This window comes from Heterodontus francisci, chromosome 19 (genome assembly GCF_036365525.1).
Source record: "Heterodontus francisci isolate sHetFra1 chromosome 19, sHetFra1.hap1, whole genome shotgun sequence".
Taxonomy (NCBI): Eukaryota; Metazoa; Chordata; class Chondrichthyes; order Heterodontiformes; family Heterodontidae; genus Heterodontus; species Heterodontus francisci.
This window is the reverse complement of record NC_090389.1, coordinates 32,767,738-32,792,543: the sequence shown is the minus strand read 5'-3', so window position 1 is coordinate 32,792,543 and position 24,806 is coordinate 32,767,738. Positions and strand designations below refer to the sequence as shown.

At 43.8% G+C, this 24,806-nt stretch overlaps 1 protein-coding gene across 1 annotated transcript in view; it reads right to left on the bottom strand.

The window, feature by feature from the left end:
• Window positions 1–24,806, bottom strand: part of chl1b (cell adhesion molecule L1-like b) — a 689,058-nt gene that overhangs the window by 596,391 nt on the left and 67,861 nt on the right. Inside the window, exons 5-6 of the mRNA XM_068052302.1 lie at window positions 3,408–3,530; window positions 575–745 (exon numbers count right to left, since the gene is read on the bottom strand). Coding sequence (XP_067908403.1) covers window positions 575–745; window positions 3,408–3,530 — 294 coding nt within the window. The remainder of the gene's footprint in view (window positions 1–574; window positions 746–3,407; window positions 3,531–24,806) is intronic.

The following is a 24,806-nucleotide window of genomic DNA, read 5'->3' as shown; positions in this document are numbered from 1 at the left end:
ATGTAATGACATTGAAGGAACACTTATGTATGTTATGGGCTTGTCCCTGTATCTCAAAGGTCTGGAGGAACTGCCTGGAAATAATTGTGGAAATAGTAAAATTTGCAGTCCCAGTCCCAAACGGTCTTATGAATCATTTCTATCTACTTAAGGCAACAGTTTATATGGGTCTAAATGAAAGAAATCACACCAATTGAAAAACATTCCCATACTGGTGTGTTAAAAGGAGTTTCAGAAAGGCTCAACTAAGGAGCAGATGTTGTTCTGAAAGTTGGGCAGGATGAAGAAATATGATATGCTAATTGATTTCACAAATGGGCTAGATGGGAGGAAAATAATATAACTCAAGACAGAACTTATGCAGTTCTACGAGACATCAGAAACTGATCGTACACTCTGAAAGCTCAATATTTTATAAATATTCTTCTGCTGTATTTTACTAAGTTGATATCTTTCCCCTGTACCCTGTTTGTTGCTACTCATTTCCCTACAACCACAGCCATATACTTGTACTTTATTTCGAGGTGTTACCTCTATATGTTTCTGTCTGGTTGCTAAAAGAATGAAATCTTACATGGTTTAACAATCAGGCTGATGGGTTCTTTCTGTGCAATTGTTCTTGTTCTGGAAAAATGTGCAAAACAAAGGTAATCTTCCCGGCTATCAGTTGACTGGACATTTGAAAAGTAGAGATCGCCATTCAGACCTTGGGAAGCTCGGTTGTTCTGCTGTATACGTTGTATCTCTGAAAAATAAAGAACTTTTATAAAATCATAATTTTTACTGGTAATTTGTTAACAGAACACACCTTTCTAACTTCCTTTCCATATTTATAATATACATTTTCCCCATCCCAACAATTGATAGTACAATTATACAAATAGTACTATGAATTAGATTTAAAATTAATTAATAGTACTGATCTTTTTATGACTGTGATTACCTCTAACTTTCTAAAACACAATTATTCTTATAGATCTGGAGAAATGTTATTTATTCTGTTCCCTGGTTATGCAGTTAAAAGAAAGTTAACAAAGGCAGCAACAAGAGAAGGCCATAAGGTAAATTAACCTCATCCCTCAGATGCTTATCTCAATCTCTATGAAAGTTAAAATCCCTCATTAAAACAACTCTGCCTTTACTACATGTGTGTCTAATCTCTGCCTTTATGCAACCTATCACTTCACAGCTGCTACCAGGGGGACTACACAAAACTCCCACTGCAGTCTTAAATCCTTTCCAATTTCTTAATTTTACCCATCAAGTCTCCTGCTTACCTTTCACTCTAACCTCTCTTATCAGTGAAGTGATTTCATCCTTAATCAGTAAGGCCACCCCTCCCTCTCTATCATTTTCCCACCTTTCCTGTAGTCCTTGTAACCTGATATATTGGTTCCCAGTCCTGATCATCTTGCAGCTATGTCTCAATAATGTTTACCATATCATGCCCTCCAAGTCGAATTTGCACCTGCAATTGATTCAATTTGTTCCTAATACTCTGGGTGTTTGTATAAATAATGCTTATTTGGGCCACACAGCTTAACCTGTCCCTCTGCTTTAATATTTTGTTCACGTTTCTTATTTCTCTCTCCTGGTTTAATTACTTTAAATTGTTTAGTTTTCTTTGCCTAAAGCACAATTTCTGACTGTTACTCTACTCTCTTCCCTTTTGTTTGTTTTCAATGATATATACTATCCTTTTCACCTAGCTCTCCACCTCATCTACTAGTTTAAAATCCTTCTGACCACCCTATTTATCCTTTCCAGTCCCAGCCTGGTTCAGGTGCACCTCCTCCCAATGGTACAGTTTCTTCCTGTCTCAGTACTCATGCCAGCAGCCCATTAAACAGAACCCCTCTTTCCCTCACCACTTTTTCAGCCACGTGTTCACCTCCCTATTCTGCTTATCACTACAATAATTTGCACATGACTTGGGTAACAATCCAGAAGTTATAACCCTTGAGGTCTTGTCCTTTAATTTAACTCCTCGTGCCAAATAATCTCCAAACTGGACCTGTTGCCTACTCTTCCCTATGTTGTTGATCCCAAAATGAATCAAAACAACTAGATCCTCCTCCTCCTCCATCTCCAATATCCTTTCCAGCCGCTTCATGATGTCCCTCACTTTGATAACAGGCAGCCATCATACCACATGTGATTCTCGATCCAGCTTACACAGGATGCCATCAAACCCCCTAATTATGGAATCCTGTACAACTACCGCATTACACTTTCCCCCTCCCCCTCCTCACCTGGATTCCCTTACTCTGCACACTATCAGTCACACCAACCCTGTTCTGATCCTGGACCTCTCTATGAGGTGCGACTAAGATCTGGAGCAAACTGTCCAGATATTTCTCCCCCTCCCTTATTTATTACAGTCTCTCCAACTCAGACACCAACTCAATGACTCCTAGCAAATGGGATTCAAGATTGAGATATCTATTGCAGATGTGTCTGTTCAGGCCAGTCTCACTGATGACAAGCTCCCATATACTGCAGTTCAGACACACTACGTGCACTGAATATTTATATTGTTTATCATTTATATTATTTATATCCACTTTTACATCTACTTGTATTTATTTTCTACCTTTTAGTTTGTTGAAGGTTTTTTTTCTATACAATAACTTGCACTAAGCACTCAAACACAGGACAAAATTTGAAAAACTTACTGCCTCAAGCTTACATGAACCATTACAAGTATTGGAGGCAAAAATGTAGCACGTCGTTTCCGCTTTGCACTGAATTCCCACTCTCATCAAATTCCCAGCTTTTACGCTCTATTTACAATGCCCTCATTGACCACTCTCCCACTCTTGATCAGTAAATAGAATACAGGGATTTACAAGATGTGTACAGCTAACTGAAACTTCTTGTGGACCTGAATTTGGCTGAAATCAGCAAAGGCTTTTAAATGGATAAGTACAGGGTCAGAATTTATTGATGTACCCAAAATAGCAGTGTATGTGGTGGGCCAGGGCTGTGGGGGCAGGGGAGCTGCCTGATGGATTATTCTAAATATTAGTCTTTCACTTTAAATTTAAATGTTGCTAATTTCCATTTATGCCTTTATGATTTCCTTTGAACAAATAATCTGTGTTTACCCTGTCTATTTTACTATTTTACATGCTTCTAACAAGTATATCAAGTCATCACTGTAATTTTAGAATGATACCTTTTACAGCAGAAGGACTGTAAAATAAAAACAGATTACATTCCCTGACCTTGCTCTTTATGTCTTAATATTTTTAATGACATTGGTGAAAATGTTACAATAGGAAAAAGCCAGTGAAGCCAACAATGATAAAAGGTAATTACCAGATGCCATGCAGACTGAATTTAACAATTCAGTTCAACAACTGGCTAGAATCTGCTGTCATAAATATATAAGAGATCATACTTACTGCTGGTCATCCAATAAATATTTAATGGAGGTGGCCCACTCGGAGGATTGCATGACAACACCACAGCATCCCCTTCCTCGACCTCAATACGTTTTTTACTCTCTTTTGGAAATCTAGGGATAGCTGGAAAAACAAGAGCATATGTTATAAATGTAAAGTTCAGTAATAATGAAAATGCCAACTCTAAATATCAAATTAGGGAATGAGTACGCAAGCCACACAGAAAATCTCAGCAGGAGAGCACAAGACATAAAATTTGAATAACGAAATCAGCTGCCAAATGGAAATTGGTAGGTAACTGTTTAAGAGAAAGAAAACTGTTAACTTTAATTTTAACTGTTCAAGTCACAAATTCACTCTTGTTCACATAAAACTGTAGCTGGCTTCCACTAAAAACATGGTTGTTTCAAGCACAGAATGCTTGATGCCAGAATAGGATTACCTGGTGTCAACAATTTCTTATTCACTGCACTTACCATTCACCATTCCGTTTATTATTATAGTTATGATACAAAAATATGAAAAGCATAAAACATATTTCCCAATTATCCATTTTTAAAATGTTCAGCACATTAAATATAGACAATTTGCTGTTCTAAAAACAGCACCATACTTTGGAAAAACTATGATTTTAACAGTTTTCAGTTTCAGGTTAATTTGCAGAATAAATGAGTAATTAAGACGTGATTTGCAAATTGACTATGTATTCATGCAATTTGTTTTTAAAAAAAAATCCTGTTCCAGGCATTGAGCGGCTAAATTAGATAGCAATGCACAATTAACACACGCTCAATGCTTTCGATGTAGGCAGCACGCAAACTTGGTTCTGCTTGCTAATTTGCATGATTGCTGCCTGCAGCCAGTGCGAAACACACAGTTGAGTGGCAGCACACCTCAGCAGGGTGCTCAGTGACTAACATCACTTAAAACTAGCCTGCATTGCTTAAAGCAGCCTGCACCTATTAAAATGGAGGTGCATTCAGGCTGGAGGTGCTGGAACCTTTTGTGGAAGGCAGTGCAAGTAGGACGACGAGTCAATTATGGCCCAACAGGAGAGAATGCAGGCACCAATGTTCTCTGATGTTGCACTGCATGTCGTGGTAGAGGAGGTGGAAAGGAGGAGAGATGTGATCGATCTACAGGAGCCCAAGAAGCTCTGTAAATAAACTTTCTGAGTGGGACTGGATAGCCATGGCTGTCCATGCCAGTAGTGTAGAGCCAAAGACCTGGATGCAGTGCTGCAAAAAGTTCCATGAACAACCACACAAGTGGTCAAGGTCAGTAAATGCATTTCCAAATATCACATTCCACCAACTGCACCATGAATGTCACACACTCCTTAATGCAACACACCCCAATCAATTAACCAACAATCTCTATCAATCATGACTCTAACCTCATAGCTTCACCTTAAACTCACATACTTAGCACTGCTGCATGTCCCACACCCACATCTCACATGTACACACTGCCAACTGTTCGACCATGACAACCACATCATCCAAACACACTGCACCACACTCACTAACACACTTCCCTCGCTTTTTCAGACAAGTTAACACATAACTGAAGGCAGCAGGTGTTAACTGGCAGGAAGTAGGCACAACTGCATCGCCATACCCCGATGGCAAGAACGGCCGTCATGAACTGAACTGAACGGAAGTCATGGCCAGTGGCGGGGCTGAAACCAATGAATATGATGGTACACTTATATATAATTCTCCTCACACCCCACTTCCCCATCTTTCCTCAATCTCTTCTGATTTTGAGGCTACAGATGGTGTAAGCATGCAGCTCTTGCTTTTCCCCCACCCCTCCCCTAACCATAACCCCATCCTTGTGCCTTTCTCCTTTCAGATACTCAATAACTGCAACTTGGCCAGGCAGTGGTGGAACTGAAAGAGGTGGAAGAGCAGGAAGCCAGTGGTGAAGAAGAAACACAGTCATTCACTGTCATGCTCACAGCCACTAGCTCAGATACTAGCTAGAAGTGGGGTCTCGGTCATAAGTGGCCTGCAGCCAGGGCCGGAACCAAGCATAGCACAGATGTCAGCTCACTGGAGGGCGAGGTAGCACATGAGTTCTGCTGCAGAGGTTTCAGATGAGCACTTGAATGGTGCGAGGTACGAGAAAAGGCTGATGGGTATGCACAATGAAATGTTTGATGCATTGGCAGGCCTGCCAGAAAGTTTGTGGTCAATGTCAAGGAGCATGGAGGAGTTCGGCACCAACTTGCCACAAGACTGTGCACAGAGCTTGGAACCCATCCTTTCCATCATAGAAGTGGTGGCCAACTCCATGAGCACCTTTGTAGACCCAACCATGATGCACGCCTGATGGTCGATGTCTCAACTTCCATTAAAGCACAAGCAAAAGACACACAACATTTGGCTGCTACAGTGGAAGCTGAGACTTCTGTAATCCAAGGTCAGCTTGTGGCCACACAATCTCAGACTTCTCTTACGTAAGTTGAGTTTGCTGCCATGCAACATCTGACTGCTGCATCATGGCTGCATATACCAATGCCCCAAGGAGCTTGCGGAGTGTCACAGCAGTCCAGCAATCTGTCCTCCAACACATTATTAGAATTGCTGAGGTGCAGCCCTGGGTGAGAGATAAAAGCTCTGTGGAGCACAAACTTGCTATCCTGTCCTACCACTGCTGATTCACCAGTGCTCTTGCTGTTGCCTGTCAGCCAGCCAGCCCAGAATACTGTCGCCCATACCTGTGGTGCAGTCTGAAGTGGGGCCTTCTGGGCCCACAGCTGCTCCAGGTTGGCCATGCAAAGTCATTTTCAGTAACCCCACTGACACCTCCACCAGCCATGCTGCAGCCACTGGGGTAGCATTGAGTAGAAGCACTAGGACTGGCAAAGGCACAGGAAAGACAGACACTAAGGGAATGCACAAGGATGATTGGTTGACATTTGTATGCATATGGCTTTGATTTATAAATTTGATTTGGACTGTTTACATTTTGTTGCTTTATTTTTTCATTGTGCCAAGCAGACACTGTGATGGTCAGTAACAGTGGAAAGGTAAGGTTGCTGAATAGGGAATTGGGGTTGTATTTACTGGTATCATGATGAGATAAGTAGATCATGGACAGCCCAGTCAGCAAGGTCTGTGTTGGTTGCCTCATAGAACATAGAAAAAAATACAGCACAGAATGAGGCTATTCAGCCCATCATATCCGTGCCGGCCAAATAAGCTATTCACCCAAACTAATCCCACCTTCCAGCACCTGGTCCACAGCCCCGCAGGTTACAGCACCTTAGGTGCATGTCCAGGTACCTGTTAAGAGAATTGAGGGTCTCTTCCCCTTCCACCGATCCTTGCAGTCAATTCCAGACACCCACCATCCTCTGGGTGAAAAAGTTTCTCCTCATGTCCCCTCGAATCCTTCTACCAATCACCTTAAATCTGTGTCCCCTGGTAACGACCTCCCCGCCAGGGGAAGCAGGTCCTTTCTGTCTACTCAATCTAGGCTCCTCATAATTTTGTACACCTCAATCAAATCACCCCTCAGCTTCCTCAATTCCAGGGAAAACAATCCCAAGCTATCCAATCTTTCCTCATAACTGCAACTTTCAAGCCCTGGCAACATTCTTGTAAATTTCCTCTGCACTCTCCCCAGAGTAATTATGTCCTTCCTGCAATGTAGAGACCAGAACAGCATGCAATACTCTAGCTGCAGCCGAACCAGTGCTCTATACAGTTCCAGCAGCACATCCCTGCTTTTGTACTCTATACCTTGGCCAATAAAGGAAAGCAATCCATATGCCTTCTTCAACACTCTATCTACCTGTCCTGCCACCTTCAGGGACCTGTGGACATGCACTCCAAAGTCTCTTACTTCTTCTACCCCTCTCAATATCCTCCTGTTTATTGTATATTCCCTCGCTTTATTTGCCCTCCCCAAATGCATCACCTCACACTTCTCAGGATTGAATTCCATTTGCCATTTTTCCACCCACTCAACCAAACCATTGATATCATTCTGGAGTCCATGACTTTCCTCCTCACTATGAACTACACGGCCAATTTTTGTGTCAACAGAAAATTTCCCAATCATACCTCCCACATTTAAGTCCAAATCATTAATATATACCACAAACAGCAAGGGACCCAACACTAAGCCCTGTGGAACGCCACTGGAAACCGCTTTCCATTCACAAAAACATCCGTCGACTACTACCCTTTGTTTTCTTTCACTGAGCCAATTCTGGATCCAACCTGCCACCTTCCCCTGTATCCCATGGACTTTCATTTTTCTAACCAGTCTGCCATGTGGGACCTTGTCAAATGCCTTAATAAAATCCATGTAAATCACATCCACTGCACTGCCCACATCAATCCTCCTTGTTACTTCCTCAAAAAACTCAATCAAGTTCGTAAGACATGACATTCCCTTAACAAATCCACGCTGACTATCCCTGATTAATCTGTGCCTTTCTATGTGATATCCCATCCCTGTCCCTCAGAACAGATTCTAACAATTTACCCACCACCGAGGTCAGACTGACTGGCCTATAATTACCTGGCTTATCCCTCGCACCCTTTTTAAAAAATGGTACAACGTTCGCAGACCTCCAATCATCTGGTATCTCGCCTGCATCTAGTGAGGATTTGAAGATGATCCTCAGAGTATCCGCTATTTCCTCCCTGGCTTCCTTTAACAGCCTGGGATGCAAAACATCTGGTCCTGGTGATTTATCCACTTTCAGGGATGTCAGACCCTCAAGCACTTCCTCTCTCATTATGCTTCTCATATCTAATATTTCACACTCCTCCTCTTTAACTACAATGTCTACAGCAGTCCTCTCCTTTGTGAAGACAGAGACAAAAAACTCATTAAGAACCCTGCCCACATCTTCTGCATCCACGCATAAGTTCCCCTGTACATCTCTGATAGGCCCTACCCTTTCCTTAGTTGTCCTCTTGCTCTTAACGTACTGATGAAACATCTTCGGGTTTTCCTTGATTATGATTATGCTAAACTAACTGTATTATGGTCACTATCTCCAAAATGATCACCCACTGTTACTTCATCCACTTGCCCAGCTTCATTAATGAAAACTAAATCTAGAATTGCGCCTCCTCTCATTGGGCTTGTTACGTGCTGGCTAAAAAAGTTCTCTTGAATGCAGTTCAAGAATTTTGTCCTCTCTGTGCCCTTCACCCTGTTTGTACCCCAGTTGATTTTTGGGTAGTTGAAATTCCCAACTATTATTGCCCTATTGATTTTGCACTTAGAAATTTGCCTACATATTTGTTTCTCTATCTCGCTCTCACTATTTAGGGGTCTATAGTACACTCCCAGTAATGTGGCTGCCCCCTTTTTATTTCTGAGCTCCACCCATATGGCCTTGTCTGATGATTCATTCAGCATATCATCCCTCCTCAAAGCTGTAATTGATTCCTTGACTAATAATGCTACACCACCCCCACCCCACCCCCCCCACTTTTGTTCTCCCTCTCTATCACGCCTGAATACTCTAAATCCAGGGATGTTGAGCTGCCATTCTTGCCCTCCTTAAGCCAAGTGTCCGTTGTAGCAACAATATCGTGTTGCCATGTATCTATCTGTGATCTCAACTCATATGCTTTATTTACTAAACTCCTTGCATTTAAATAAATACCTTTTCACACTGCCAAATTCCTGTGCTGCACACTTTTTAACCTTTGCTTCTTCTGTCTTTCAGAGTCACTCACCAATTTTGCTAATTTTCTGTATCCTGTTCCCTGCCCTGAAATTGTCCTCCATTCCTCTTCTTCCTCCCCTCAGCTGGTTGCCACAGAGCTTATGGCAAGCTCGGTGCCCTCATGATAACGAGAATGCACAGCATGCAGCAAACTACCATAAATCTTGGCCCACGCTCTGCCTAGTACTTCAGGGCTCATTCAGAGCAGTGCAGGCAGCAGAAGTATTGTTCCAGTACCCCACTGGTCTGCTCCATTAAATTTTGTGTGACAGCATGGCTTTCATTGTATGCGTGCTGTGCATGTGTATGTGGGTTGCACACTGAAGTCAAGAGCCATGCCATCAAAGAATAGCCCTCATTGCTCAGTAGCCACCCTCTGGTTTGTGGTGGTGGCTCAAATGCAGATGGCACAGAGGACTGCTGCAGAACGTAGGCAACATGAGTGCTGCCAGGATAGAAGTATGGTTGCACACCAGCTAAATGTTGAGGGAGTGGAATCTCTTTCGGTCATGGAGCATCTCAAGAGTTGACCTGCGGTGCCCACAAAGCAATGTTGTGCAATCAATGACATCCTGCATTCTGGGGAAGCCTGCAATCCTGACAAAGTAATGTGCTAGCTTTGCCTACTTCTCTCTGGCATGACAGGATGAAATGTATTCAGCTCTCTTGAAATACAGAGCCTTTGTGGCCTCCTTTATGCAGCAGTAGAGAGCAAACTGTGAGATGTTACTAATATCGTCTGCTATAGCCTGGAAAGAGCCCAACGCATAAAAGTTCATGGCCATGGTCACCTTCACTGCCACTGGCAATACAATCATTGCCCTGTTGATTCTTCCTTTCATGCTGTAGTCCAAGGGGAATGCATACTACTGTGCAGTCTGTCTGAGAGCAAGTGGTTTGTACAGAATCCCTGAAGGCAGGACCAATTCCTACAGCATGTGCCATACCATTCCCTGTAGATGTCATCAACTTTAAACTTCTTTGGAAGCCACTAAACACTTCTACAATTGCAGCAACAGTCAGTAGAAATCGATCAGCAGCTAACCTGTAAATAGTTAATGATCCTTTAAATTGCATTGTGGTGGTGTGGGGGGGGGGTGGTGGTACAGTTGAGCATGATTACGAAAGAGCGTTAGCTGGAGCGTTGAGCTCCAAAATGGCAGCATGACGTCAAATCAGCATTTTATGCTGACTGATGTCACAATCTGCATACTTCTGACGGATGCTCCCTGTACTCTCACTAATGCCATCACCAGGATGCATTCAGCACAGCTCGCACCAGAAGTGGAACCAAAATGAACTTGTAGCACTGAAAAATGGGTGCTAAGGAGCTGAATTGTGTGGCCTAAATCTTCAAACAGTACAAACGCTGACAAACAAGGAAGCATGTTTTGGGGTATAACACAATATTGGTGTGCCATAGCCATTAAAAATCCCTCTGATTAGTTTTCAACCTCATAACTTATTCAGTAACAGCTTGCACTTCACCTTGAACATAGAAAACTGTCCTGTGCTATTTCAATGAATTATAAGAATAAAAATGGATGCTGAGCCAATGAAGATACTGGGAGAGGTCAATTTAGAACCACCTCTTACACAACAACAATATTTGTATTTTTATAGTGTTTTTAATGTAGTGCAGCATACCAAAGCACTTCATAAGAGTGATTTGCCACCATGCTGTATAAGGAGATCTTAGGGCAGGTGACCAAAAGCTTGGTTAAAAAGGTAGGTTTTAAGGAGCGTCTTAAAGGAGGAGAGAGCGGTAGACAGGAGCAGAGGGGAATTTCAGAGCTTCACGCCAAGGCAGCTGATTATCGTTCCACCATTGGTAGCTGGACTAAAATTGAGGTTGCAGAAGAGATCAGAATTAGAGGAGTGCAGAGATCTCGGAGGGTTGCGGGGCTGCTGCAGGTTACAGAGCGAAGGAGTGGTGGGATCATGGAGGGAATTGAAAAAAGGATGATAATTCTAAAATTGAGGCTTTTTTGCACTGGGAGCCAATGTTGGTCAGTAAACACAGAGGTGAAGGGTGAGCGGCCTTGGTGCGAATTAGGAAATGGGCAGCAGATTTTTGTATCAGCTACAGCTCATGAAGGATGCAAGGTGGGAAGCCGACCAGAAGAACATTAGAATAGTCAAGTCTACAGAGAACAAAGGCATGGATGAGGGTTTCAGCAGCAGATGAGCTAAGGTAAGGTGGACAGGGCAATGTTACAGAGGTGGAATTGGGTAGTCTTGGTGATGGAAAGGATATGGAGGTCAGAAGCTCAGCCAGGGTAAAACAGAATGTCAAGATTGTGAACAGTCTGATTCAGCCTCAGACGGAAGCCAGGGAAATGGATGCAGTCGGTGGCTAGGAAATAGGTTTAGTGACGCAGATGAAAGACAATAGCTTCTGTGCTCCAAATATTTAACCGGAGGAAATTTCTGTTCATCCAATACTGGATTTCTGACAAGCAGCATGACAAATCAGAGGCTATGGAGATGTCAAGAAAGGTGGCGATGAGGTAGAGTTGTGTGTCATTAGTGTACACGTGAAACCTGATGTCATGCTTTCCGATCATCGATCATGTTGCTGAGAGACAGCATGTAGCTAAGAAAGAGGATGCATCTAAGGAAGGATCCTTGGGGACTTCAGAGGTCATGGTGTGGGAGCCTGAGTAGGTATGAGTCGTCCCTGCCCCCTCTGCCCCCCAACTGGACAATGGAAAAGAGGCTTTGGAAGAGGATGGTATGGTCAAGCATGTCAAAGGCCACAGACAAGTCAAGAAGGATGAGGAGGGATAGTTTACTATGGTTACAGTCACATTGAAAGTCATTAGTGACTTAGATAAGGGCTGTTTCAGTGCAGTGGCAAGGACAGAAACCTTAATCAAGGGGCTCAAACATGGAGTTCCAGGAAAGGGTTGGAAGGTAAAACCATATTTCAAGGACTTCGGAGATGAAAGGGAGGTTGCAAATGGGATAGTCATTTGCAAGGACATCAGGGTGATTTTTTTTGAATAGCTAGATGTCAAAAGCAGAAAAGGGAATTTTCATCCCATAATGTTTACTCTAAAGATTTTTATTGAAGTGAACATCTTAATAAATCATAGTTAAACTTTAACAACCAAGCAATAGATATAATCTTTACTAGAGAAATGCTGGTGCGGTGGAGGGATGAGGAGAGGGGAAAGCACAATTTGGTTCAATTTAGCTCATCTGTCCAAAACAAAAGCACTTTTAGACCCACCATCATACCTTCTATCTTGAATGAAGTTAACATCTTCCCCTTCATTTCTCTATCCGGATGCCAATTTCATGTTTTGATTATTAATTCTCTAAGAAGTTTTTTTCTGATATCAGCCATAATTTTTTTTTACACCTTTTAGCAGCAACATAAATCTTAAGGAAGATTTAATATTTTGAAGTTTAGATAATTTTAATTCATATTACAAAGACTAAAAGTGCTTACAGCATCACTCAATTACCCAATACCCAAACAGGTCAGAGGCTAGGTATTCGGTGTTAAGTGACTCACCTCCTGACTCCCCAAAGCCTTTCCAGCAATGACAAGGCATAAATCGGACATGTGATGGAATACTCTCCACAAGCCTGGATGGGTGCAGCTCCAACAACAGTCAAGAAGCTCAACACCATCCAGGACAAAGCAGCCGACTTGATTGGCAACCCATTCACTACTTTTAACATTCACTCCCTCAAAAACTGCCACATCATGCCTGCAGTGTGTACCATCTACAACATGCACTGTAGCAACTTGCCATGGCTTCTTCGACAGCACCTCCCAAACCCGCAACCTCTATCACCTAGGAGAATAAGGGCAGCAGACACATGGAAATACGACCACCTGCAATTACCCCTCCAAGTCACAGACTATCGTGTCCCTTCATTGCAACTGGGTCAAAATCCTGGCACTCCCTACCTAACAGTACTGTGGGGATAACTTCACCTCACAGACTGTAGTGGTTCAAAAAGACAGCTCACCACCACCTTCTTAAGGACAATTAGGGTTGGCAATAAATGCTGATCTCGCCAGAGATGCTCACATCCCATTAACAAAGAAAAAAACATTGGCAGCACTCACCTCGAAAGCATGAAATCTGAATGAAGTGAAGCCCTAATTCACAACTTCAACATATAATCTTGTCTGATACTAATATTGTTGAACAATTGTTACAGAAGGCATTATTTTGGACCAGAATTCAGCCTCAAGCTTGACAAGTGGGAGGGTGGAGTTTCAGTCGGGACCAGAATGCAGTGGCATTTTGATTTCACAGTGTGTATATTTTTTTCCAGCAGGACTCCCACCTGTAAGACAGCTTACTTATCAAGCTAGGTTTCCAGCTGAGAGGGAGACACTCTGCAACAAGCCACAGAGGCAGATAAGGAGCCTGCAGTTGATTGTGGGAGTACAGGTGTCACGGGCAGGGTCGCCTCAACCCTGACCCGAGCAGGGGCAGGGGTGGTGTGAGGGGGGGGGAGGTGGGTGGAATCCGACCCGGGTTGGGGGAGGGTGGGTGGAGGGATCCGATCCCCGATTACAGAGTCTTTGTATGGGTGGGGTTTGATAGGAGGTGTCCAATCAGGGGGAGAATGTAGGCTTGGGGGAGCCAGGGGAGAAGCACTCTTGTTCCTCCTGGCCCACAAGCAGTATTGTAAAGGCACTTACCTTCTCCCCGAGGCTGTCTTAGAAACATAGAAAATAGGAGCAGCAGTAGGCCATTCGGCCTTTCGGGCCTGCTCCGCCATTCAACAAAGATCATGGCTGATCGTCTAATTCAGTACCCCGTTCCTGCTTTCTCCCCATATCCCTTGATCCCTTTGACATTAAGAAATATATCTATCTCCTTCTTGAATATATTTAACGACTTGGCCTCCACGGTCTTCTGCAGTAGAGAATTCCACAGGTTCACCACCCTCTGAGTGAAGAAATGTCTCCTCATCTCAGTTCTAAATGGCATACCCCATATCCTGAGACTGTGACCCCTGGTTCTGGACTCCCCAGCCTTCGGGAACATCCTCCCTGCATCTAGCCTATCCAGTCCTGTTAGGATTTTATAGGTTTCTATGCGATCCCCTCTCATTCTTCTCAACTCTCGTGAATATAGGCCTAGTCGACCCAATCTCTCCCCATACATCAATCCTGCCATCCCAGGAATCAGCCTAGTAAATCTTCTTTGCACTCCCTCCATGGCTACAACATCCTTCCTCAGATAAGGAGACCAAAACTGCACACAATACTCCAGATGTGGTCTCACCAAGGCCCTGTATAACTGCAGTAAGATATCCTTGCTCCTGTACTCAAATCCTCTTGCAATGAAGGCCAACATACCATTTGTCTTCCTAACTGCTGGTTGCACCTGAATGCTTGCTTTCAGCGACTAGTGTACAAGGACACCCAAGTCCTGTTGCACCACCCCCTTTCCCAATCTATCACCATTCAGATAATAGTCTGCCTTTCTGTTTTTACAACCAAAGTGGATAACCTCACATTTATCCACGTTATACTGCATCTACCATGCATTTTCCCACTCACCCAACTTGTCCAAATCACATTGGAGCCTCTTTGCATCCTCCACACAGCTCACATGCCCCCCCAGCTTTGTGTCATCTGCAAACTTGGAAATGTTCCATTTAGTTCCCTCACCCAAGTCATTAATATATATTGTGAATAGCTGGGGCCCAAGCACTCATCCCTGTGGTACCCCACTAGCCTCCTCCTGAAGTCCCCAGCATCACAATGCCAGACTTCAGCCAATTCGAATCACTCCGTGTGATATCAAGAAATGACTGAAGGCACTGGATACTGCAAAAGCTATGGGCCCTGACAATATTCCAGCAATAGTACTGAAGACCTGTGCTCCAGAACTTGCCGCGCCCCTAGCCAAGCTGTTCCAGTACAGCTACAACACTGGCATCTACCCTGCAATGTGGAAAATTGCCCAGGTATGTCCTGTACACAAAAAGCAGGACAAGTCCAACACGGCCAATTACCGCCCCATCAGCCTACTCTCAATCATCAGTAAAGTGATGGAAGGTGTCATCAACAGTGCCATCAAGCGGCACTTGCTTAGCAATAACCTGCTCAGTGACGCTCAGTTTGGGTTCCACCAGGGCCACTCAGCTCCTGACCTCAACACATCCTTGGTTCAAACATGGACAAAAGAGCTGAACTCAAGAGGTGAGGTGAGAGTGATTGCCCTTGACATCAAGGCAGCATTTGACCAAGTATGGCATCAAGGAGCCCGAGCAAAACTGAGGTCAATGGGAATCAGGGGGAAAACCCTCCTCTGGCTGGAGTCATACCTAGCGTAAAGGAAGATGGTTGTGGTTGTTGGTGGTCAATCATCTGAGCTCCAGGACATCACTTCAGGAGTTCCTCAGGGTAGTGTCCTGGGCCCAACCATCTTCAGCTGCTTCATCAATGACCTTCCTTCAATCATAAGGTCAGAAGTGGGGATGTTCGCGGATGATTGCACAATGTTCAGCACCATTCGTGACTCCTCAGATACTGAAGCAGTCCGTGTAGAAATGCAGCAAGATCTGGACAATATCCAGGCTTGGGCTGATAAGTGGCAAGTAACATTCACGCCACACAAGTGCCAGGCAATGACCATCTCCAACAAGAGAGAATCTAACCATCTCCCTTGACATTCAACGGCATTACCATCGCTGAATCCCCCACTATCAACATCCTACGGGCTACCACTGACCAGAAACTGAACTGGAATAGCCATATAAATACCGTGTCTACAAGAGCAGGTCAGAGGCTAGGAATCCTGAAGCGAGTAACTCACCTCCTGACTCCCCAAAGCCTGTCCACCATCTACAAGGCACAAGTCAGGAGTGTGATGGAATACTCTCCACTTGCCTAGATGGGTGCAGCTCCAACAACACTCAAGAAGCTCGACACCATCCTGGACAAAGCAGCCCGCTTGATTGGCACCCCATCTACAAACATTCACTCCCTCCACCACTGACGCACAGTAGCAGCAGTGTGTACCATCTACAAGATGCACTGCAGCAATGCACCAAGGCTCCTTAGACAGCACCTTCCAAACCCGCGACCTCTACCAACTAGAAGGACAAGGGCAGCAAATACATGGGACCACCACCACGTGCAAGTTCCCCTCCAAGTCACACACCATCCTGACTTGGAACTATATCGCCGTTCCTTCACTGTGGCTGGGTCAAAATCCTAGAACTCCCTTCCGAACAGCACTGTGGGTCTACCTACCCCAAATGGACAGCAGCGGTTCAAGAAGGCAGCTCACCTTCTCAAGGGCAATTAGGGATGGGCAATAAATGCTGGCATAGCCAGTGACGCCCACATCCCATGCATGAATAAAAAAAAAGTCACTGCCCGCCATCCGGAAAAAGACTTGTTTATTCCTAATCTCTGTTTCCTGTCTGTCAACCAATTTGCAATCCATGCCAGTATATTACCCCCAATCCCATGTGCTTTAATTTTGCACACTAACCTCTTATGTGGGACCTTATCAAAAGCCTTCTGAAAATCCAAATACACCACATCCACTGGTTCTCCCTTATCTATTCTACTAGTTACATCCTCAAAAAACTCCAGTAGATTTGTTAAGCATGATTTCCCTCTCGTAAACCCATGCTGACTTTGTCCAATCCTGTTTATGCTTTCCAGGTGTTCTGCTATCACATCCTTTATAATAGACTCTAGCATTTTCCCCACTACTGATGTAAGGCTAACTGGTCTGTAATTCCCTGTTTTTTCTCCCTCCTTTTTTAAACATTTGCCACACTCAGATGTGTAGGAACTGCTCCAGAGTCTATAGAATTTTGGAAGATGACCACCATTGCATCCACTATTTCCAGGGCCACTTCCATTAGTACTCTGGGATGTAGATTATCAGGCCCTGGGGATTTGTCAGCCTTTAACCCATTAATTTCCCTCGCACTTTTTTTTTACTCATACTGATTTCCTTCAGTTCCTTCTTCTCATTAGACCCCTGGTTCCCTAACATTTCTGGGAGATTATTTGTGTCCTCCTTTGTGAAGACAGAACCAAAGTATGTGTTTAATTGTTCTGCCATTTCTTTGTTTCCCATTATAATTCCCCCCCGTTTCTTCACCTCCCTTGAGCTAGTGGGTTACCTGCAAAACAGGTTAAATCTCAGCCTACCAATCTCATTAAAATATTTAAATAGCCAATCCACCTCCTGGGAGGGAGTCAGCTGCCTGCCCCTCATTCCACCCCTGCTAAAACCAGAAGTAGGCGGGTTGGAGGCAGATTGGGATTGGGGTCGATTTTTTAAACAAATTTTATATCTCACACAACCCAAGACACCCATTTTCCAGGAATAAAATTTCCCCATTATATTAAGATTGCCTAAGGAAGGATATACTTGCGATAGAGGGAGTGCAACAAAGGTTCACCAGACTGATCCCTAGGATGGCGGGATTGTCTTGTGAGCAGAGATTGAGGAGACTTGGCCTATATTCGCTAGAATTCAGAAGAATGAGGTGACCTCATTGAGGCATACAAAATTCTTGACAGGGTAGATGAAGGAATAATGTTTCCCTTGGCTGGGGGGTTTAGAACCAGGGGGTACATTCTCAGAATAAGGGGTAGGCCATTTAGGACTAAGATGAGGAGGAACGTCTTCACTCAGAGGGATGTGAATCTTCGGAATTCTCTACCTCAGTGAGCTGTGGAGGCTCAGTCATTGAGTATATTCAAGACAGAGATCAATACATTTCTAGATATTAAAGGTATCAAGAAATATGAGGATAGTGAGGGAAAATGGTGTTGAGGTCGAAGATCAGCCATAAACTAGTTGAATTGTGGAGCAGGCTTGAGGGGCCGAATGGCCTACTCCTGCTCCTATTTCCTATGTTCCTACTGTATTTTCTGGTAGATGTTGAAGTCCCCATGGTATTATTCAAATTAGCATGGGGGATCTAACTGGTATCCTAGCCAACACTGGGGTTTTGCTGGGTGTAAAATGAGTAGTCATGAAAATATGCACTTTGTTGTGTGCAAAATGTTTTAGAAACTTCTGAGAATATAAGTCACTAAAATGCAAGTATTTCTGTTGTAATTTTTCGATCAGTACTACTAAAGTCAAGTGAATAAAAAACCTCATCAATTCCAAATTGCTGAAATAATTTGGAACTTGTCATGTTTTTCACTGCACAAGAAAAAAGCAATAATAAACTTTAAATTATATACCAAGAATTAGGACTTTGGCAACAGTGTGTTAGCAACCTATGCTTTCACTGTCAGACACTGGTCAAATGGTGCCCAAACATATGGTAAGGTTTTATTTCTTTCCCAGGGCTCTCTGAAAAATGATTTCAGTAAGTCTAATCCAGATCCCATTGGGTGTGGGACAAGAGGACATGATTCCTTGTAACTTGGTACAGTTAACACCAAATCTCATTTGAAGAGATCACATGTATATCTGGTAAGGTAAAAGGGGGAAAAATTATGATTGGGCTTGTCATGGGGTAGTAAAACCTTAAACTCTTCTGTGGTTAGAGTTCTAGTATTTTGTTCAGGCAGAGGAAACCTGAGCTATTGGATGTGTGCCAGAAATAGAAAAGTATTCCATCTTTCATTACCATTTCACAACGTGAACAGAAACAAAAATCACCTAAAAATGTAAAGTACAATTTTGGCACCAAAGAATAAATTGTACAATTAAACTGGCAACATTTATCAGAAACTTTCAGTATATTTGAACAGTAGGAACATTTCCTTACATAGAAAAATATGTACTTTGTTTAGTCCAAAACATGACCATAACACACGCATTCCAAGCGGCAGCTTGCCTCAATAGCAGTATTATTAGCTTGGAGTCAGAAACTTGTGTGTTCAAAGCCCACAACATATTTGGGCATGTAATCGAGCTGACACATTAGTGCAGTACTGAGGGTGAGCTACACTTTTGGAGCTACAGTCATTTCAATGAGACAAGAAACCAAAGCACTGCGTGCATGATTTTAAGGGTGAGAAATGAGAACATTTCGAAAAGAGCAAGGAGCTCTTCCCATGTCCTGACCAATATTCATCCAATCCAACCAACACCATCAAATTAGAATAACTGGTCATTCATCTCAGTGCTGTGGTAGGGTCTTGCTTTCACAGATTGCTGCCATGTTTTTTACATCACAATCACACTTCAAAAATAACTCATTGGGTATGAAGCATTTTGAGGTGGTTTGAACTTGTAAAAAGCACAATTGTTCTTTCCTTCCAAATCATTAAAAAAAGAATTCTAGCTCTTATCCTAAATGACAAGAAAACATCCGACATGGTACTAGCTCCATCAGTGTTCTCGACTCTCAGGCCAGGATTTTACTCTAGCAATGGGTGTCTCGACGTGCGGAAAAAGAGACGCCAAGATCCCCGCGTCGCCTCTTCTCTGGAAGGCCCGTTGAATCTAGTACTAATCAGGCACTTAAGTGGACAGCGACTCGCCTACCACAGCACCAAGGACCCTGTCGCCGGAAGCCCTCCCCTTAGAGATCTGCTGGCCAATCAGAGACTGGCAGCTGCAGCGCCACTGTGGAGGTGGTGGCTGCTGCCGGCTGAGCACCTACTGAAGGCCCAGAAGCTGTGCTGGACCCAGGCCACAGGTAGGTCAGGGCGGGAGAGGTCTCACTGGGTGAGGGTTCTGGGGGAGGCGGGCACACCCCATCCCCCGAGCCAGGAAGCAGCCCGCACGGTTCTTCATGCTATTTTTCCCGTGTGCCGACAAGGCTGCCCGCCATATGGTGAATTGTAGCGATGTCGGGATTAGGCCCTTAATTGTGGATTAACTACCCAGTTAAGGGCCTCAATTGGTAGTGGGGCGGGAAGGCCGTACATAGGCCTTCCTGTCCCGAATGAAATCTTGGCGGGGGTGGGATAGTGGTGGGTAGATCCCCTGCCACCATCCCATCCGATTTTATGCTCTCCCTGTCTCAAAAGCCACCGCAGGGGAGAGCATAAAATTCGGCCTTCCCCCCCCACCACTGTCTGAACTGCATTATCTATGCATTTCAATTTCTCCTGGGATACAGGAGTATCCAGTATTCCAGTGATTTGTCCAAGTGCACTTTTTCTTGTGTGAGGCACTGTCAACAAATTGCTTTCCCTCAGTGAGTATCAAACCAACATCCACACAAGGTGGAAGTGACCAGGCAGCAATCAGGAGCATTGATCCAGGTTGATTTTCCTTTCTTTAGCTCAGGGGTGTGGAGCTAATTTGCAGCATTGCTTTGATTACCCACCTGAGATGAGCATAGATCAGGGATGAATACCAAGACCTCTTATTGCTCAATATACACATTTCTTTGATCTCTCGACTTGCCTCTTAGAACCATATACAATCGAGTCTACCATCGTAAATGCAAGAATATCTGCTGCACAGTTACAGGTAGTGCAATAAGTGTGCCGATATGGTAGCCTACTGATTCTGGTACTGGGCTAGCAACCTAGATGGTTCGAGTTCAAATCCCAAAATGGCAAGTTGTGAAATCCCTCACTGTAGTGGCGCCAGAAAAAACAACAGTGAAATGTTCTAGATAGTTTGAAAAACAAACAGGTTCACTAATGTCCGTCAAGGAAAGGAACCTGCCACTCCTCCCTGGTCTGCCCTACATGACTCCAGTTCCACACTATGTGGATGATTCTTAATGCCTCTGAAGCGGCCTTAAAAATTCAGTAAGAACATGATGCAGATCAATTAGACCTAGGCATTATATTAATATAAAACTAAGGCAGACCTCAGCCCAGTTGACATGGTACAAAAACACAAGAAATAGAAGCAGAAGTAGACCCATCAAGCCTGCTCCACCATTCAATCCGATATTGGCTGATCTTGGGCTTCAATTCCACTTTCCTGCCCACTCCCCATATCCCTTGATTCCCTGAGACCAAAAATCTATCTATCCCAGCCTTAAATGTATTCAACGATGGAGCATTCACAACCCGCTGGTGTAGAGAATTCCAAAGATTCACAACCCTTTGAGTGTAATAATTCCTCCTCATCTCAGTACTGAATGATCGGCCCCTTATCCTGAGACTGTGCCCCCGCGTTCCAGATTCCCCAACCAGCAGAAACAATCTTTCAGCTTCTACCCTATCAAGCCCTTTCAGAATCTTGTATGTCTCAATTAGATTGCATCTCATTCTTCTAAACTCCAGAGAATATAGGCCCAATTTACTCAGTCTCTCATCATAGCACAACCCCCTCATCCCAGGGACCAATTTAGTAAATCTTCGCTGCATCGTCTACAATGCAAGTATATCCTTTCTTAAATGTGGAGACCAAAACTGCACACAGTATTCCAGGTACGGTCTCACCAAAGCCCTGTGCAATTTTAGTAAGACTTCTTTATTCCTGTACTCCAATCCCCTTGCAATAAAGGCCAACCTGCCATTTGCCTTCCTAATAGCCTGCTGCACCTGCATGTTAACTTTGTGCGTTCCTTGTATGAGTACCCCCAAGTCTCTCTGAACATCAACACTTACCAGTTTCACACCTTTTAAAAAATATTCTGCTTTTCTATTTTTTTTGACCAAAGTGAACAACTTCACACTTCCCTGCATTATACTCCATTTGCCATCTTGTTGCCCATTCACTTACTTGGTCTATATCTCTTTGCAGTCTCTCTATGTCCTCTCCGCAGCTTACCTTTCCACCTACCTTTGTATCATCATCAAACATAGATGCATTACTCTCTGTCTCTTCAGCCAAGTCATTAATATAGAGTGTAAATTGCTGAGGCCCCAGCACTGATCCTTGTGGCACCCCACTATTCACTACTTGCCAACTTGAAAATACCCCATTTATGCCCACTCTCTGCTTCCTGCCTTTTAACCAATCCTCTATCCATGGTAACATATTATCCCCAAAACCATGAGCCCTTATCTTGGCTATTAATCTTTTATGTGGCACCTTATCAAATGCCTTTTGGAAATCCAGGTATACTACATCTACTGGTTTCCCTTTATCTACCCTACTAGTTATATCCTCAAAAAACTCTAATAAATCTGTCAAACAGGACTTCCCTTTAGTAAAACCATGCTGACTTGTTCTAATCATTCTATGCTTTTCTAAGTGCATTGTTAAGACTTCTTTAATGATAGTTTCCAGCATCTTCCCATGTCAGCATGTCAGGCCAACTGGAAGCCCGCCTCACTAACATCTGGTGACCATAGCCCAATTTGGGAGTGCTAGCCCATAAACTAGTGAACCGTCAGCCTGACATAATCATACTTAACAGAATCCTGCCCATCAGCAAACATTCGAGACGGCAGGATGGACCCATCTTACAGTGGGGGCACAGTAATATACAGCCAGGTGCATGTGGCCCTGCAAGTTTTTAACAAGGGAAGATCATGATTCTAGGTTAAATAAACCTGCTCATCATCACTCATCCATCTCCTTAAATGATACTCTTCCATAATGAACCTCACTCAGAGGAAGTTCTAAGGAAAGCAAGTAAATAGAATGCATTCTTGATGGAGACTTCAATCACCACCACCAAGAATAGCTCTTTAGTACCACCATTGCATTTTTGTAGTTGCACAAGGATATGCACATGGGCAAATGAGCAATGTTGAGCTGGCTATTATCAGCCCTCTGGAAATGGGCTGAAAGTCCTCATAAAATGGTGGCAGAATACATTGGGAGGGGAGCCCAACGTCTTCGTGCTGCCACGGGATAGTGCCAGCGGCGGGAACCTCAGCAGCATGGCCACCTGCTGACCAGAGACCAATTAAACCAATTAATTGGTCAATTATCAGCCACTTTCTGCTCCTGCCAGCACTTTACAAACGTTCAGAGGGGCTGCTGCTGCTGCATGGGAACACTGCCAAGTAAACCGTGGTGGCACTCTGGATGGGGAGGGTAATTTTTGGCCGCTCCATGGCCCTGGCACATGAACATACCCGGTCTTCAAGGGTGCCTCAACCCTCTTCTTCCTGCAGCCTTAGCAGTGACCACCTTTATTGGTGGCGCTGCCAAGCTGCGGGCCCCTTTGGTTTGGCCGGTGGCTCTGGGAGGCAGGCCGATATCCTTAATTGGACAGTTGTCCTGGTGGCGGCCTCTTACTTGGCTGCTGCTGGTAAAATGCCTCTCAGAGTCCTGCCCACGCAGGCTTGGGTCCCTCTTTTGGTCCCAATAGCAGGACATCTGCCCTTTGATAAAATTCCAGCTGTTATGTTGTGAAATTGCCATTCTATGAGAATCACATTGATTTTATTAGTTTGAAACACTTTCCTATCTTGTCCATTTTTAGTTGCTGTGTGGTATTTGTCCCAGCTTAATACATTAATACATTAAAAATACATTTATTGTTACAAAAGTGCCTCTGTGTTTTGTTAAATACATATTTTTTGAGGATTTTTTTTGAAAGATTGAACAAATATTAAACTTTGGGGTTTTCAAAGGGGGTCATGTAAAGGCCACTTGACTTAGAAAAACAATCCACGAAAATGTTTTTTAAAAGGAGCACTGAGAGGTCTTGTGAGGAAAACAAGCCTTTCCTGGCAACCACCTGACTTTCAGCTCAGTAAGCAACAGAGAACTTTGGACACTTGGAGAAGTTGTTTACAAAGAAGTGACAGGCCAAGATTGATGGTGATCAAAAGGTTTACTTCCTGTTGTCAGTTTCACTTTTGAATTGTTTTGAGTTGGGATTGAACTGTGTAAAAAAGAAGAGAACTTCCAAGAAGAGAAGAGAATTCCCAAGGAAGAAGACCACAACCCAGCTCAGCTTTCTAGCACCTCTCTCAAAGACCCTGTGTAGTCCACTGTCTCAACTCACCTTGTCTCCTGTCTTTGAAGAAAAGCCTGCTAAATTAATTCCTAATGCCGCCTGAAAAGAACTATTCCAAAAGATCCCAGTGACCCATCTATGTGTACTCAGAGGCCAGACTGTCTGCCAATTTTGGAACACAACATATCTGCTGTTTCTGCAAGAATGAGCAAGTATTCAGTTCAAGTGATTTTGTTTTGTCTGTAATAGAAGTCTTAAAAATAAAAATTCCTTTATTTTTCTGGTTAACAGGTGTGTGTGTGTGTGTGTGTGTGTGTGTGTATGAGTGTGAGGGGCTAAGATAAAAAGGGAACTTTAATATTTCAATCTGTGTGTTTATGCTTTACTTCCTTACTCGTTAAAACTTGTTTTATAATAAACTGATAATTTTGTTGTTTATTAAAGAAACCTGGTTGTTGTGTTTTATTCTGGGATAAAAATAGAAGACTGAATTTTACGAGCCCCTCGCACATGGGTCGTGACCGGGGGTGGGGTGGGGGGCCCATAAAATTCCGCAGGGACAGGCCTGCTTCGCCCCCGATGTTGAGAAGGGCCCATTGCATATTACCGGTGGCGGGGGGACCTCAGTTCGGCCCCTCCCTGCGCTTGGTGACGGGCCCTTCATCTACATATTCAAATTAGTCTAAACTGGATGCAAATTCAGTTACCTGCTGGTGACGGCCATTCCATACCGATTTTATGGCCGCCATTCGTCCCTCGCATGACATTGGAATGCCGTATGGAGTTCCGAGGTGAGAACCTGGTGGGGAGGGCGGAGGAATAAAATTTTCAGGGCGAGAGGGATGGAGGAGCGGGGAATACACTTTTGATTGGATGTGGGGATGGTGGGAAGGGATTGAAGGGCAAAAGTTAGAAGGTTGGGGGGTAAAGTTCGGGTAGGGAAAAAG